Raw genomic sequence first — 13,251 nt, 5'->3', positions numbered from 1 at the left:
AGAAAACCTATAAACCAGATCCTTCAATCATGACCCCACCCACAAAAACAAGAAAAGCTTTAAACTCCTTAAAAGACTAAAGACGTTTTTTGTATTATAGTGAACATTTCAAAGCCATATATATATATATATATATATATATATATATATATATATATATAAAAATGTATGATATTCAGAATTTAAATAGCTTCTTGGCTTCCTTATTCTGTCTTTATCTTCCATTCCATCAATCAATACTGAGAAAGTTCAAAATATCTTTTAAGTCTATAAGATAGGCTTAGAATCCCAGCTAATATTCAGGGCAGACTGGCCAGCTATGCTAGAACTAGAACCAAAAACCCATCTCATACTCTCTAGGAGTTGTTCCAGGATTCTGTGGAGTTCCATTACCTTGCTTTTGGGAGTAGGTGAGGGACATACACAGCACAGCAGACCCACCCTTGCTGTACAAAATGCTTATTAGGGAACAAACTTGCTGCTGGCATGGATGATCTGGGACAGGGTCATCAAGGGGATTTTTGTCACACTTGGTAAACAGAAGGATTGAAGAAGAGTCCACAGGTTTAAGGAAAACCCTGCGTTCACCCAGACTACAGGTTGACATTAGTGATCTAGATGATAAAAGAAAGAAAACAGTTAAGGTAAAATATGCCAAAGGCGAGCACATATTCAAAATAGCTTCTTGTGGATTAAATTGTCCTTGAGACAGTTGGGATATTTGGTTTGACTTTTAAAGAACACTAGTGCAATGTTCCATTTTAAAAATCACACTACAATTAGAATCTAGCAATTACCAAGACATTTATTAGTTGTCAAAAAGCTTTACAATCAGTTCCATGATCAGAAAATAGAGCAAAATTTCAATATTGTTTTCTTTATAAAATTGATGAATTTCTGAAAAGATAAAGGATCATTTGATATTTTAAAATGTCAGCTTCATCACATGATGTTCCAGAGATCTGACCCCAGAAGCTTCTCAAGTTTTACCATCCATAGTGTCCTTATTTGTAACTGAGACCCATCCGTTATTTTCCATCTGAAGCTGGAAAGAGTTAAGACAATTATTATCTGGTTTCACTCTGAAAAAAAAATTACAAAATTAAGTAGTAACTATTTTCTTTTGCATTTTCCTTTAAACCAATTTTTAAAGTATGAGTCTAAAATAGAAAAGCTACCTCACCTTCTTCAGCAGTTTATAACAAAGTGAAAGAAGTTGGACTAAGAGAGCCATCATGGATCTTGTCTTTATAATACACTTCTCAACCTACAATGACAAAAAGCATGCAAATGATATTCTAAAAAGTAGTACTTAAAAGACCTTACCATTTATTTAGTTTTAACGTGATAAAATTTCTCCATATGGAAATCTAAGGGATCTTGAAAGAGATATGATTTAGGCACATGAGCTGACTTAAAGCCCCAGGACACAGGTGCAGGGGTCGCTGCCTAGATCTCATGTCTATCTCATGGAACCCCAGCAGAAAGAGTGGGTGGAAAATTAATCATTCTACTGCAGGCTGTTTAGGGGCTTCTCAAAACACTCCAAATAGTGGAATTCAATCCCATCCTTTGCAATTCCTTGCACTCTGCTTTGTGGGCACAAACCCATATTCTCTCAGACAAATTATGGGAGACAAGACTCAGAGGCACCTGTGTCCTATTACAGAGGTAATGACTTCAGAATTGAAGGGTAGCTGTTTAGTGCTACGGAATTAATGATGTCCAAAAAACTACATTATTTGGTGAATCTGCTACTCTCTGAGGTCAATTATGAGGGTAGATAACAAATGATTCTTGTAGACAAGGCATGAAAAAAGGAAATAAATTGCCCTTCTGTGGGTACTAACAGTTTATTTGAAGAAACAGGGGCTTTAACCAGATAAAGATAGATGTGTGAAACTTTTTCAAATGTCTCTTTTACCTTTAGAAATACTTTATTCTGCAAAGAAGTCTTAGTTACTGTCTGGAGCTGGTGGCATAGAGGAATTAGCTTGTTTATTTCCAGGAGAAGCATAAGCTTGTCATCGTCTTTCAGCTGAAATGTAATTTAACAAGTTATAACAGCCTGCAACAAAACTCCATCTTTAATACCTTAAATACCTCTATACATTGATATTATACCCCCAAAGTAGGTTATACATAATACCACCACCAGCACCAGGCAGGTAGACATGTGTTACCTGTTTTGAAAAAGCTTGTACGCTGGAAGTAAGCTTTAAACCCTCTGCAGCAAAAACCTGGTAGAAAGAGAAAACACTATTTTAGACTGATGTCTATGGATAGTTGGTAAGAAATATACTTACTAATAATTTTTACATAGAATTTTAAAAATAAAGCCTAGACATAAAAAGTCTGTCATGGAACTCCTAAACTTTTTCCAGTACTAGGAATGCACAAGGGTTTAACTGTTTTCAGAAGAGTTTTCACAAACGAGATGCAGAATCCATCTCTAGAGAGGCTTCTCTATACTAGACCTCCAATTATTCTGGAGGGTCACACAGACCTGTGATATTCAGCTACACAAATTATGTCTAGATTACTCAAGGGACCTAGAGCTCATCTCAAATATGCTCAATTATAAAAGGATGATGAATTTTCAAGCATGAGGTCAAAGGGTTAGGACCTTCCCACTTCCATCTAGGCAAGACAAAATTTGTTACCCATACGTATTCCATAACCAGACATTTGCGAGAACCAATCCAGGTGGTTGGTTTTTGTTGCTATTTTTTTTTCAGATTAATTTTCACTATTCACCATGTATCATGAATTCTATAATTTAGTGAGATGAACAGGATGATGAAGAAGTACAGTGAAAAATACGGTTGTACAGGTAAGATAGAAGTATTTAGGATATTATGTTAAAATGGTTTGCAGACTATTTAGAATGAGATGCCAGGGGAGGAAGGCTTGGTTTTAGGCGGCAGCAGTAATAATGGAGAGAACAGGGAAAATCTGAGAGTGGTTTGTGAGTGAAAATAACAGGTCTTCGTAATAAATTAAAGAATACTAAGAAGGAGGACGCAATAATTCCAGGGTTAATTTATGCCCTCTTTCAAAAGGCTTAACACCTTGCTATCACTGGATAAAGTGATCTCAAGGTCAAATTGTACTTTGCAACCTTCCCTTTAAAAGGGAAACCAGTAAGTGTTACATCTAGATTCCAACCAAACGAAATGATTCACTTCCCCAAGTGTTCCTTATCACTTCATGTTACCACTTTCTATTCTGCAAATTTTCTCTTTCCTTCTAGCCTGCAAACCCCTTGGGGACAAAATCCATGTCTGTCTCATGGAGTATGATGGTTTTAAAACTACCTGAAAGCTGATAACTCCCAGGTCTCTGTCTCCACTCCTGAACTATCCTGACATCAGTCTTGTACAGTCATCTGTCAGTATCCATGGGAAATTGGTTCCCAGACCTCCCCAAGGATACCAAAATCTGTAGATGCTTAAGTCCCTTAAATAAAACAGTGTAGTATTTGCATATAACCTACACACATCATCCCATATACTTTAAATCATCTCATCTCTAAATTATAATATCTGAGTTAATGTAAATGCTAAGTAAATCACAGTTATACTGTATTGTTTTCCCTCCCTTGGAACTCTAACCTTTTAAAATGTATTTTTTTTTTTACTGTTGTTATATTTTATTGGTTTTCTTCCTTTTTTTTTTTTTTTGAGACAGGGTCTCACTCTGTTGTCCAGAGTGAAGTGAAATGGTGTGATCACAGCTCACTACAGCCTCGACCTCCCAGGCTCAAGCGATCCTCCTGCCTCAGCCGCCTGAGTAGCTAGGATTACAGGTGTGTGCCACCATGCCCCGCTAGCTTTTTTGATTTTTGTTTTTTGTTTTGTAGAGACAAGGTCTCACTATGTTGCCCAGGCTGGTCTCAAACTCCTGGACTCAAGTGGTCCTCCCAGCTTGGTCCCCCAAAGTGCTAGGGTTACAGGAGTGAGCCATTGTGCCCAGCCTGTTTTTACTGTTTTGAATATTTTCAATCCATAGTTGGTTGAATCTGCAGATGCAAAACCTGCAGATAGGGAGGGCCAAGTGTATATCCTATCTGACCTTTGTACTTAACATGTGCAAAACAAAATGCTTGATTTCCACCCTCTAAATCTAGTGTTCTCCCTCAGTGTTCCCTGTCTCAGAAAATGGCACTACCACTCACTCTGTTGGCCAAGCCAAAAACCTTACTTAAAACATAATAGGATCAGCTGGGCATGGTGGCTCAGGCCTGTAATCCCAGCACTTTGGGAGGCTGAGGCGGGCGAATCACAAGGTCAAGAGATGGAGACCATCCTGGCCAGCATGGTGAAACCCCGTCTCTACTAAAAATACAAAAATTAGCTGGGTGTGGTAGCACACACCTGTAGTCCCAGCTACTCGGGAGGCTGAGGCAGAAGAATCACTTGAACCCAGGAGGCAGAGGTTGTAGTGAGCTGAGATTGTGCCACCGCAGTCCAGCCTGACAACAGAGCGAGACTCCGTCTCAAAAAAAAAAAAGAAAGTCTACGTTCTTCCCATGGCCTGCAGAGACATCATATTTTACCACTTTCCTTCTGGCTCACTTCACTCCCATCTATAATTGCCTCCTTCTTCTGATACACCCAGCCCTACCCCTGCACCTCAGGGCTTTGCACTTGTTTTGGCTATCTAAAATCCTCTACCCATATTTATCCATCCAACTCTCACTTCATTACTGTCTCTACTCAAACATTAGCTCCTTATAGAGATCTTTTCTGACCACCCTTCTATCACCCCTGTATTCTAGTCGTACGTGATTTTATCTCCAAGTACTTACATATGTGCACTGAATGCTTAAATTCTTATTGTCTATATTCTGCCATTAGAACATAAGCTCTACGGGGGCAGGAGCTTTGCTTTGTTCACTTTTCTCCACAGAGCTCTGTTCTCCCAGATCTCACATATAGCACAAGTTCAATAAATATTTGTTGAATGAAGTATGCAATTTTATGTTCATCACAGTTTGGAGACAATTCACTGGACACTGATTTAATAACTAAGCTCACATAGGAAGAAGGTAAGTAGTGGATCTTTTGTAGTAAAACACCCCTACAGGGCGGTATGACAGAATAGACTTGGGCCAAACTGAAAAAAAATAAATAAATTCAGAATTTCAACTATCTTAAGGGAAATAGCTCATTTATAGTCTGCTCTATAGAAAAATCCAGAAGACATATTTTCTATAATACTTCTGATTATGTTGACAATCATCCTCTTAAGGTGAAATCCCTTTCCTACAGAATGCCAAGTAAAACTGTATAAGAGTGATAAAGTGATAGAAATTTCTTTTTTTTTTTTTTTTGAGTTGGAGTCTCGCTCTGTCACCCAGGCTGGAGTGCAGTGGCATGATCTCAGCTCACTGCACGCTCTGCCTCCCGGGTTCACGCCATTCTCCTGCCTCAGCCTCCCAAGTAGCTGGGACTACAGGCGTCCGCCACCATGCCCAGCTAATTTTTTGTATTTTTAGTGGAGATGGGGTTCCACCGTGTTAGCCAGTATGGTCTCGATCTCCTGACCTCGTGATCCACCTGCCTTGGCCTCCCAAAGTGCTGGGATTACAGGCGTGAGTCACCGCGCCCGGCCTAAAGTGATAGAAATTTCAAATCTCAGATGTACATGGGAATGCCAAATGCCATATATCACTTTATATATGAGTGATAAAGTGACAGAAATTTCAAATTTACACACAAGAATGCTCTTGGTTCTAGAGAGGCAAACAGGCTAACATGGGGATCAGGGAAAACATAAAAGGAATTTTGCAACCCACTTGCCAATCTAAAGCCTCTAACTAGAGGGAGTAGAATTACAGAAGGGCCTATGTGGAGTCCTGTTAAGACACATGGCACAAGAGTGGGTGTTAGCATATCTGTCTCTCCTTTAATGCCCTAAATCATCATGCATACTGAAGGAAAGAAGGAAACTAACATGTACTTAGTACCCTCTTAATAGTCTTAAGCATTTTAACAGATGCTTTCTCATGTGTTATCTCATTTAATCAATATATTTTATCCCATTCAATAATGAAGAGGCCAAAAGTCTTTCTAGAACTCTGGATTTGCATCTGCTTACAGGATATTTTCACCTACTTAGGTAAACCTAAAGCTTATAATTGCATCTATTGACTATCAGTAAAGCCCATTCTACTTTATGCTCATAATATTTAAGTTTCTTTCCAATGAGGTCAGTATAGTTTTGCAAAATGTCCTTGCAAGCCATCTACCTTTCTACTTTTCTACTGCTCTCTGTAATACACGGGTATGTACAGATGTAAGCATATACACAGGATATAATAAATCATCTGGAAAACATTTATTACCCACTTTTAGCATGATATTAAAGTACTAGCATAAAACGGAAACAAGGCATACCTCTAGTTGATGAACTAAATCCTGGGAAGTTTTCAGTGGCCCCTCTCCTCTAAAATAAAATTAATTGTTAAGAAGGTAACAAAAAGTTATTACCTGAAAATCGATTTTATAATATGAAAATTTTAGAGCATTTGTGTATTAACAAATCCTAAATTTTGAAGAATATGAATAGACTGATAATATTGTAACTTTATGCTTAAAGCAAATTTAATATTTAACAATTATTTATTAAGATACTTTTCCCCAAGTAAACTTTATATATGTTAATTTCATAATATAAAAAATTTTAAACAAACAAGTAATATTTCTCCTTTTAACCTTTTTCATTTTACTTCCTAAATTAAATATGTGAGATCTGATAATGTCTTGACCAAAAGCCTTTGTTACGTAATGGAAAGAGGATCAAACCAAAACTCAGGACGTTTCACTTCTAATTCTTATTTCAATTCTGGTAGTAACTCAGTTATCTAACCTTGATGAGGCATATCACTGAACATTCAATTTTGAGTGAATAAAGTAGTCATAATAATACTTGTGCTACCACTTTCATCAGAAGATTGAGGAACAGCAGATTAAAAACTACCAAGAAGAATTAAGAACTCTAAAAAATGAAAAGTAAATTACAATAAGAATAACCAAATGCATTAAGAAGAGCAATGGACTAGGGATAAGTCAGAAAATCTGGAATCTAGTAGCAACCAGTTCTGCCACTTAGGAGATGTGAACATATCATTCCTGTTCTCCAGTAAACCGTCGTGAAGGTCAAATGAAATGATGAAGCAAAAACCACATTAAAAACTATAAGGTACTAGTAAGTTTGAAATATTGAAAAACTATAAGGCACTAGAAAATCTTAAATATCTAAATTATTAAGAAATATGAATGATTACATGTAAATCATTAAGAAATCATATAAATTATTAAGACAACCTTAAACAGTAGCCTGAGGAAGGGCTATAAATCTGCCCAGGAAAACTGCCACACGGTATTTATCTATTACAGAAAAATCCATTTTCTATTCTGGAATGTCATCGCTACTATCCGATAACTATATTCTAGGAAGAAGTCCTGTTCCACAGAGCTTCCCCTCATAGTGCAACCCCTCATGTTTCCCAGTGTCCATGGGATACTCTACTATTCTGACACTGAAACAAAAAATACTGAGCATGCCATCCTGAAATATTCTGAAATAAAACTAATTAAAGGAGATGCTATAATCTTTTTTTAAAAAGTTGGCCAGGCACGGTGGCTCATGTCTGCAATCCCAGCACTTTGGGAGGCCAAGGTGGGCAGATCACTTGAGGTCAGGAGTTTGAGACCATCCTGGCTAACATGGCGAAACCCCGTCTCTACTAAAAATACAAAAATTAGGCCGGGTGTGGTGGCTAACGCCTGTAATCCCAGCACTTTGGGAGGCTGAGGCATGAGAATTGCTTGAACTCAGGAGGCAGAGGTTGCAGTGAGTCGAGATCATGCAACTGCACTCCAGCCTGGGTGACAGAGCGAGGCTACATCTCAAAAAAAAAAAAAACCAGGAAAGTCTATTGATGAACCCTTCATTTGGGAATATTTTACATATCAAACTATATTCATTAATAATATATTCCCCCAAGTCTTATTAGTCAAAAACATTTTTTAAAAGCATGATTTTCAGCACCATGGAAATAACTAGCTTGATTCCAGCCAAAAGCTGAGATTTTTGTTATTTCAGTTAGTCTGTGCAAATTTATTGTGAGTAAACACAGAAGTTCCATTTTGCATTCTTTTAGAGGCCTGGGCCATCAGATTTTAAAAAGGTATGAACTTAAAAAGGTCAAAATTCATGTTGGGAAGACTCAGTCACAGGAGAAGCTTGCTAACAACAGTTAGGAACAATGGAAGGAAACCACCAAAGGAATGGTCTCCAATGATGGAAAATATGATAAGGTACTGACAAATGATAGCTAAACAGGAGCAAAATTTCTAACTCCTATCATTTCTGCCATCTTTTTCCAGAGAATTATCTATCTAGAAAAGGTAGAAGACATCATCAAGAGGAAAATGATGCCTCTAAGCTTGGGACTGCATCTTCCCCACTCTTAATCCTCCTTCTATAGGAAGGAATCTTCACGAGCACAGCATCCCTCACTTCTCTCTGCTGCCTCACCTATCCCATCCCATAAAAGGAGGTGGATGCTCATCTTTTCAGTCTTTCTGGTGACTTTGCAAAAATAAATTGAATACATTAACCCTTTCTTTTCTCCTTTTTCTCTTGGAAGTGCAGCTGCCTTTGAGATATAACTGGTCTTCCATGTGTTTTATAGAGATACATTGTGTCCCTATGAGGTAAGACTTTGTAATTCTAGGGATCATTTTTCAAAACTTAATTGCCTATGGACATAAAGTACATTCTCCAATATCAGCTTTATCAATATAAATGTTGCCAGCTCCCATCTACCTATTCTTTTGCTTATTTTTCATTTTGCTCAAAAGCTTGGGTGGGAAAAGGGGGTGCTATTTATTTATTTATTTTTGAGATGGAGTCTCACCCTGTCACCCAGGCTGGAGTGCAAGTGGCGCGATCTCGGCTCACTCCAAGCTCCACCTCCCAGTTTCATGCCATTCTCCTGCCTCAGCCTTCCGAGTAGCTGGGACTACAGGAGCCCGCCACCACGCCCAGCTAATTTTTGTTTTTTGTTTTTTTTTTTAAGTAGAGACGGGGTTTCACTGTGTTAACCAGGATGGTCTCGATCTCCTGACTTCGTGATCCGCCCACCTCGGCCTCCCAAAGTGCTGGGATTACAGGCGTGAGCCACCATGCCCGGCAGGGGTTGCTATTTATTGAGTCCCAAATCTCACACAGTTGTACAGATCCTTCACTACTTTAATTAAGCTTCAGTCTCTAGAATCCTGAAGCAACCTGCAGGTGTGTCCCACTGTGGATAACCTTTTCAAAATCAGAACGAGTAGGAGAGGAGCCAGAAAACTGGAGATATCAAGTATTTCCCAGGTTTCTAAAAATGAAAAAGATAGATTTCAGAAACTGAGTGAAAAGCTTGAAGTTATTCCTTGAGAAAATTCTAGAATGGATTATTCAGCAGATAACTGATTTTAACTAAGCAGAATTACTATACCCTATGTATAGATTACTAAAATGGAAGACTGAAATATGACTAACATTGACGTCAACAAGGCATTTAATCAAGAGTCTTGTAATATGAACAAGACAGAGAATATAGGTCGGATAACATTAAAGTTAGGGGAATTCTCTACATAATGAATGGTGACTCACAGAGATTTGGCATGCTATTGACATAGTCCTCATAGCTCTATTCTTTGATCTGTGTCTAATCAATCTTCATCTGTATCTAGTCAATCACTGTATAAAGGCATAAAAGACATGTTTTCTTAACGTATGTTTTCTTAACATACTGACGCTGGCTGGGAGAGGCATTAATATGCAGGATAACAAAAAAGCAGGATGTAAAATTATTTCAATGATGGAAAGAGTGGGCAGAAACCTAGCAGAAGATCCCTTCTAAATCTAAATCCTAATTAAATACATGTGTCTTGTTGCATTCACTTACGTAAATTGTCATAGTAACTACTTTTAGTCTTTTTACCATATATTTGATACTGACTTTAACCTATCAATGATTTAACATGGAACTTTTTTCTTTACACCAGATATCATTATACTGATTTAAAAAATAAAAATACAACTACTTTTACCTAGTAAATAAATACAGAGAATAGGCCACACTGGACATGTTCCGTCCATATTGAACAATCTCATTCTCCTGATCTTCCCACTTCTCAATTTCGCAGTCAGCGTCAGAGGTGAGCAAACCCAGCTTAAGTCCAAGCTTTGCTATCTTGGCTTGCTCCTACGAAACAGACGTTTTAATCACAATGACTTTATCACTATACATGTAAAAGGAAGATTAGATGTAGGACTAGGTCTTACCTCAGAGTCAGGCTTGTCTGGCTTTAATGATTTCAGGTTTGCATTATTCTTCTGTGACAATAAAAAGATTAAGATTATCTTAAAAAGCAGTATATTAAACTGTAAGGAAATACAATAGTAATACAAAGCATAACAAAGTACTTGTAACAAAAGTTTAAAATATTCAGTATGTCATGACCGAATATTTTACCAATTGGAAATACTCTACTAGTAGGTGAGTTCAGCTTTGAATAGGTTGTTAGTTTGAAATCTGGAGCCAGAGGAAGCAAGTCAATGTCTTCCCTGCTCTGTGGCCTCTGTGCTTACAGTTGCTCTCCTCTTTTCACGAGGGCTTCCAGGGACTCAAGACAACTTCTGCACTATTCATGGAGTCCAATTATTATGTCCCCCAAAACTCCCTGGCTTCTCTGTTCAACAAGATTCTTATAATTCTTGAATTATTCCTATGAAATGATATATTAAAATTAGCCACTATATGTAGTTTTCTATACATTCCTCATGTTATGACTCCAGAATTCAATTCCTTTAACTAATTTGCTCTTAGAAGGCTAAATTTCAACACTCTAGTTTCATTGATATCCCAACTGCTAGTCTCATATCCCAAGTTGTAAAGAGATTATACTTAGGATTCTGAATTTAATATGTGAACCAATGTTCAATGGTTCCCTATTTTTGAAAGAGAAAGTTTGTTTTCAAGTAAACTATCTGGAACTCAGAGTGTATTTTCCCTAGAAGAGGAGAAAATATTCCATACTAGTTAGACCGGGCTAGTCCACTGATGCCTGTATACTTGAAGAACAGAGTACCAGGACAAATCACACCACCACCAATAGCAACATTTCTTTGAAAAATATATTCCGAAGTTCTCTGGAGATGATAGCCCACAGAGGGATTCCTCCAACTTTGAGATCTAGTGAAAGCTCCCATGATAGAGGCAGGAGTTCCAGAACAGCTAGGGTTTGTAGAGAAAAGGGGGCCAGCAGATGCAGGGAGCTAACTTTTTAAAATGGAAATATATATTTAAGTCATACACACTCACAAACACACATTGGGTATGGATTCACATACATGCACACAAAGTATAAATTACAATAAAACAAAACACTCATGTGTACACTTAGCTTAGGAAGGAAAATCATCACTAATACTTCAAGGAAAAAGATCTTCTCATACATATATTTTTATTTCCCTTATTACCATGACTTGTTACTTCTGACCAACTATTCTGTCACCAGTTTCACCACAGAACAAAACAGCCTCGTGGAGTTTAGATCTGCTCATGGAACATAGCCCTTTTGAGATTTTCTAACGATGTTTACTGTTAAAGAAATAGGTGAAGTTGAAGGACAGAAAATAAAAACAAAGGAACTCTTGTTATACACACATGCACACACACAGAGAGAAAGAGACAGAGAGAGAGAAAGAGAGAGAGAGAGAGAACAAACAAATATGACCAATGATCTCTCTGGCTCCTCCTTGAATGGTCACATCATCTTTATCTCTATCCTTGGTCTAGTTGACTATAACGCAATTGATAAAACCTTTAAGAAAGTAAGGAACACCCTCAAGGTTTTTAGGTTTTGTTTTATGTAGAATTTTATACCTTATTCTTTTAAATTTAGTTGATTTTCATATTTTTATTTTTAGTTTTACTAATGATGATGATTATTAAAGTGTTTAATGACAACTGAAAGGGGATTGCCTGAAAAGGTAAATAAACCATCTTAATAATGTAACCAAGCTTGCTTGCCATCTAGTGGACACTATTTTGGAATGCAGTCAGATTCATTCGTTTCAGTTATATAAAGCTAAAGACGTCAGTCCCCTAAATATAAATAGCACCAGACTCCAACTTTGCTTCCTAAAAGAGAGAACTATAATTTTCTAGGAATATAATTAACTATGCTATCCCTCAACTAAGAAAATGGTTCATGATTCTGAAATGATTTGTCACTAAAGATAAAAAATACTATTCAGTTGAATAAAATCTTTGTTCCATTCAACCTGTTAAAAGCTTTGTGATGCCTTTTCTAATTCTCAAAAAATTATTTTGTAGTAGCCCTAAATTATAGCACTTACAAAAACAGTGAGTCTATCCTTACTTGCTTAAACCCAGTAGGATATTAGCTATAAAACCATCTGTTAGGGTTAAGTTAGCTTAAAATAACAAAAATAGACAAATTGCTATCTGTACTTTCAAACTGTTCTGACGATAGCTTAAGGCACAGAAACTGTTTTAAGTCACAGAATTAATTTGCAGTATCATGATTGCTTTTGTACCAGCTACATTCAGTTCCTAATGTTGTATTTCAGTATTAAATGCCAGTCCCTTTTCAAAAAAATACACTAATTAAGTTTGGACCATTTTTTGATTTGGGGATTTGATTTATCATTTGTTCTTCTCCTACACCATCGACCATTCCCACTATCATTTCTAAAACTCCAGACTTAAGCCTTTTATATCTCTCTTCATTGCAAGTTCTCTCTTCTGATACTCACCATCTGTTCTTCACCACACTGTTACTATTGATAATCATCAGTAATTTTTTTTTTTTTTTTGAGACACAGTCTTACTCTGTCAGCTAGGCTGGAGTGCAGTGGCACGATCTCGGCTCACTGCAACCTCCATCTCCCAGGCTCAAGCAATTCTCCTGCCTCAGCCTCCTGAGTAGCTGGGATTACAGGCATGTGCCACCATGCCTGGCTATTTTTTTTTTTTTTTCTGTATTTTTAGTAGAGACAGGGTTTCACCATGTTGGCCAGGCTGGTCTCGAACTCCTGACCTCAGGTAATCCACCCGCCTCGGCCTCCCAAAATGCTGGGATTACAGGCATGAGAAACCATGCCTGGCCCACAATTTCCAATATTTTTGACCCCCAAAAGGGATCTTACGACCACTACTTG

General features: G+C 37.5%; 1 protein-coding gene across 3 annotated transcripts in view; it reads right to left on the bottom strand.

Annotated features, from left to right (window-relative positions):
- Nucleotides 1-779: 779 nt before the first annotated feature.
- The window catches only part of CTNNAL1 (catenin alpha like 1), a 71,157-nt gene continuing 58,685 nt past the window's right edge, over nt 780-13,251 (bottom strand). The window contains exons 13-19 of one of the 3 annotated variants that reach the window (XM_003260334.3): nt 10,348-10,398; nt 10,113-10,267; nt 6,402-6,450; nt 2,184-2,240; nt 1,925-2,038; nt 1,184-1,267; nt 780-1,045 (exon numbers count right to left, since the gene is read on the bottom strand). In XM_003260334.3, coding sequence (XP_003260382.1) covers nt 980-1,045; nt 1,184-1,267; nt 1,925-2,038; nt 2,184-2,240; nt 6,402-6,450; nt 10,113-10,267; nt 10,348-10,398 — 576 coding nt within the window. In that variant the 3' untranslated portion in view covers nt 780-979. Of the gene's footprint in view, nt 1,083-1,183; nt 2,039-2,183; nt 2,241-6,401; nt 6,451-10,112; nt 10,268-10,347; nt 10,399-13,251 lie in introns of those variants that run through there. The other 2 variants (XM_030824448.1, XM_030824304.1) reach the window with 2 other exon arrangements.

This window comes from Nomascus leucogenys, chromosome 1a (assembly GCF_006542625.1).
Source record: "Nomascus leucogenys isolate Asia chromosome 1a, Asia_NLE_v1, whole genome shotgun sequence".
Classification (NCBI taxonomy): domain Eukaryota; kingdom Metazoa; phylum Chordata; class Mammalia; order Primates; family Hylobatidae; genus Nomascus; species Nomascus leucogenys.
Note: the sequence above shows the minus strand (reverse complement) of the source record. Positions and strands in the feature narration are given on the sequence as shown.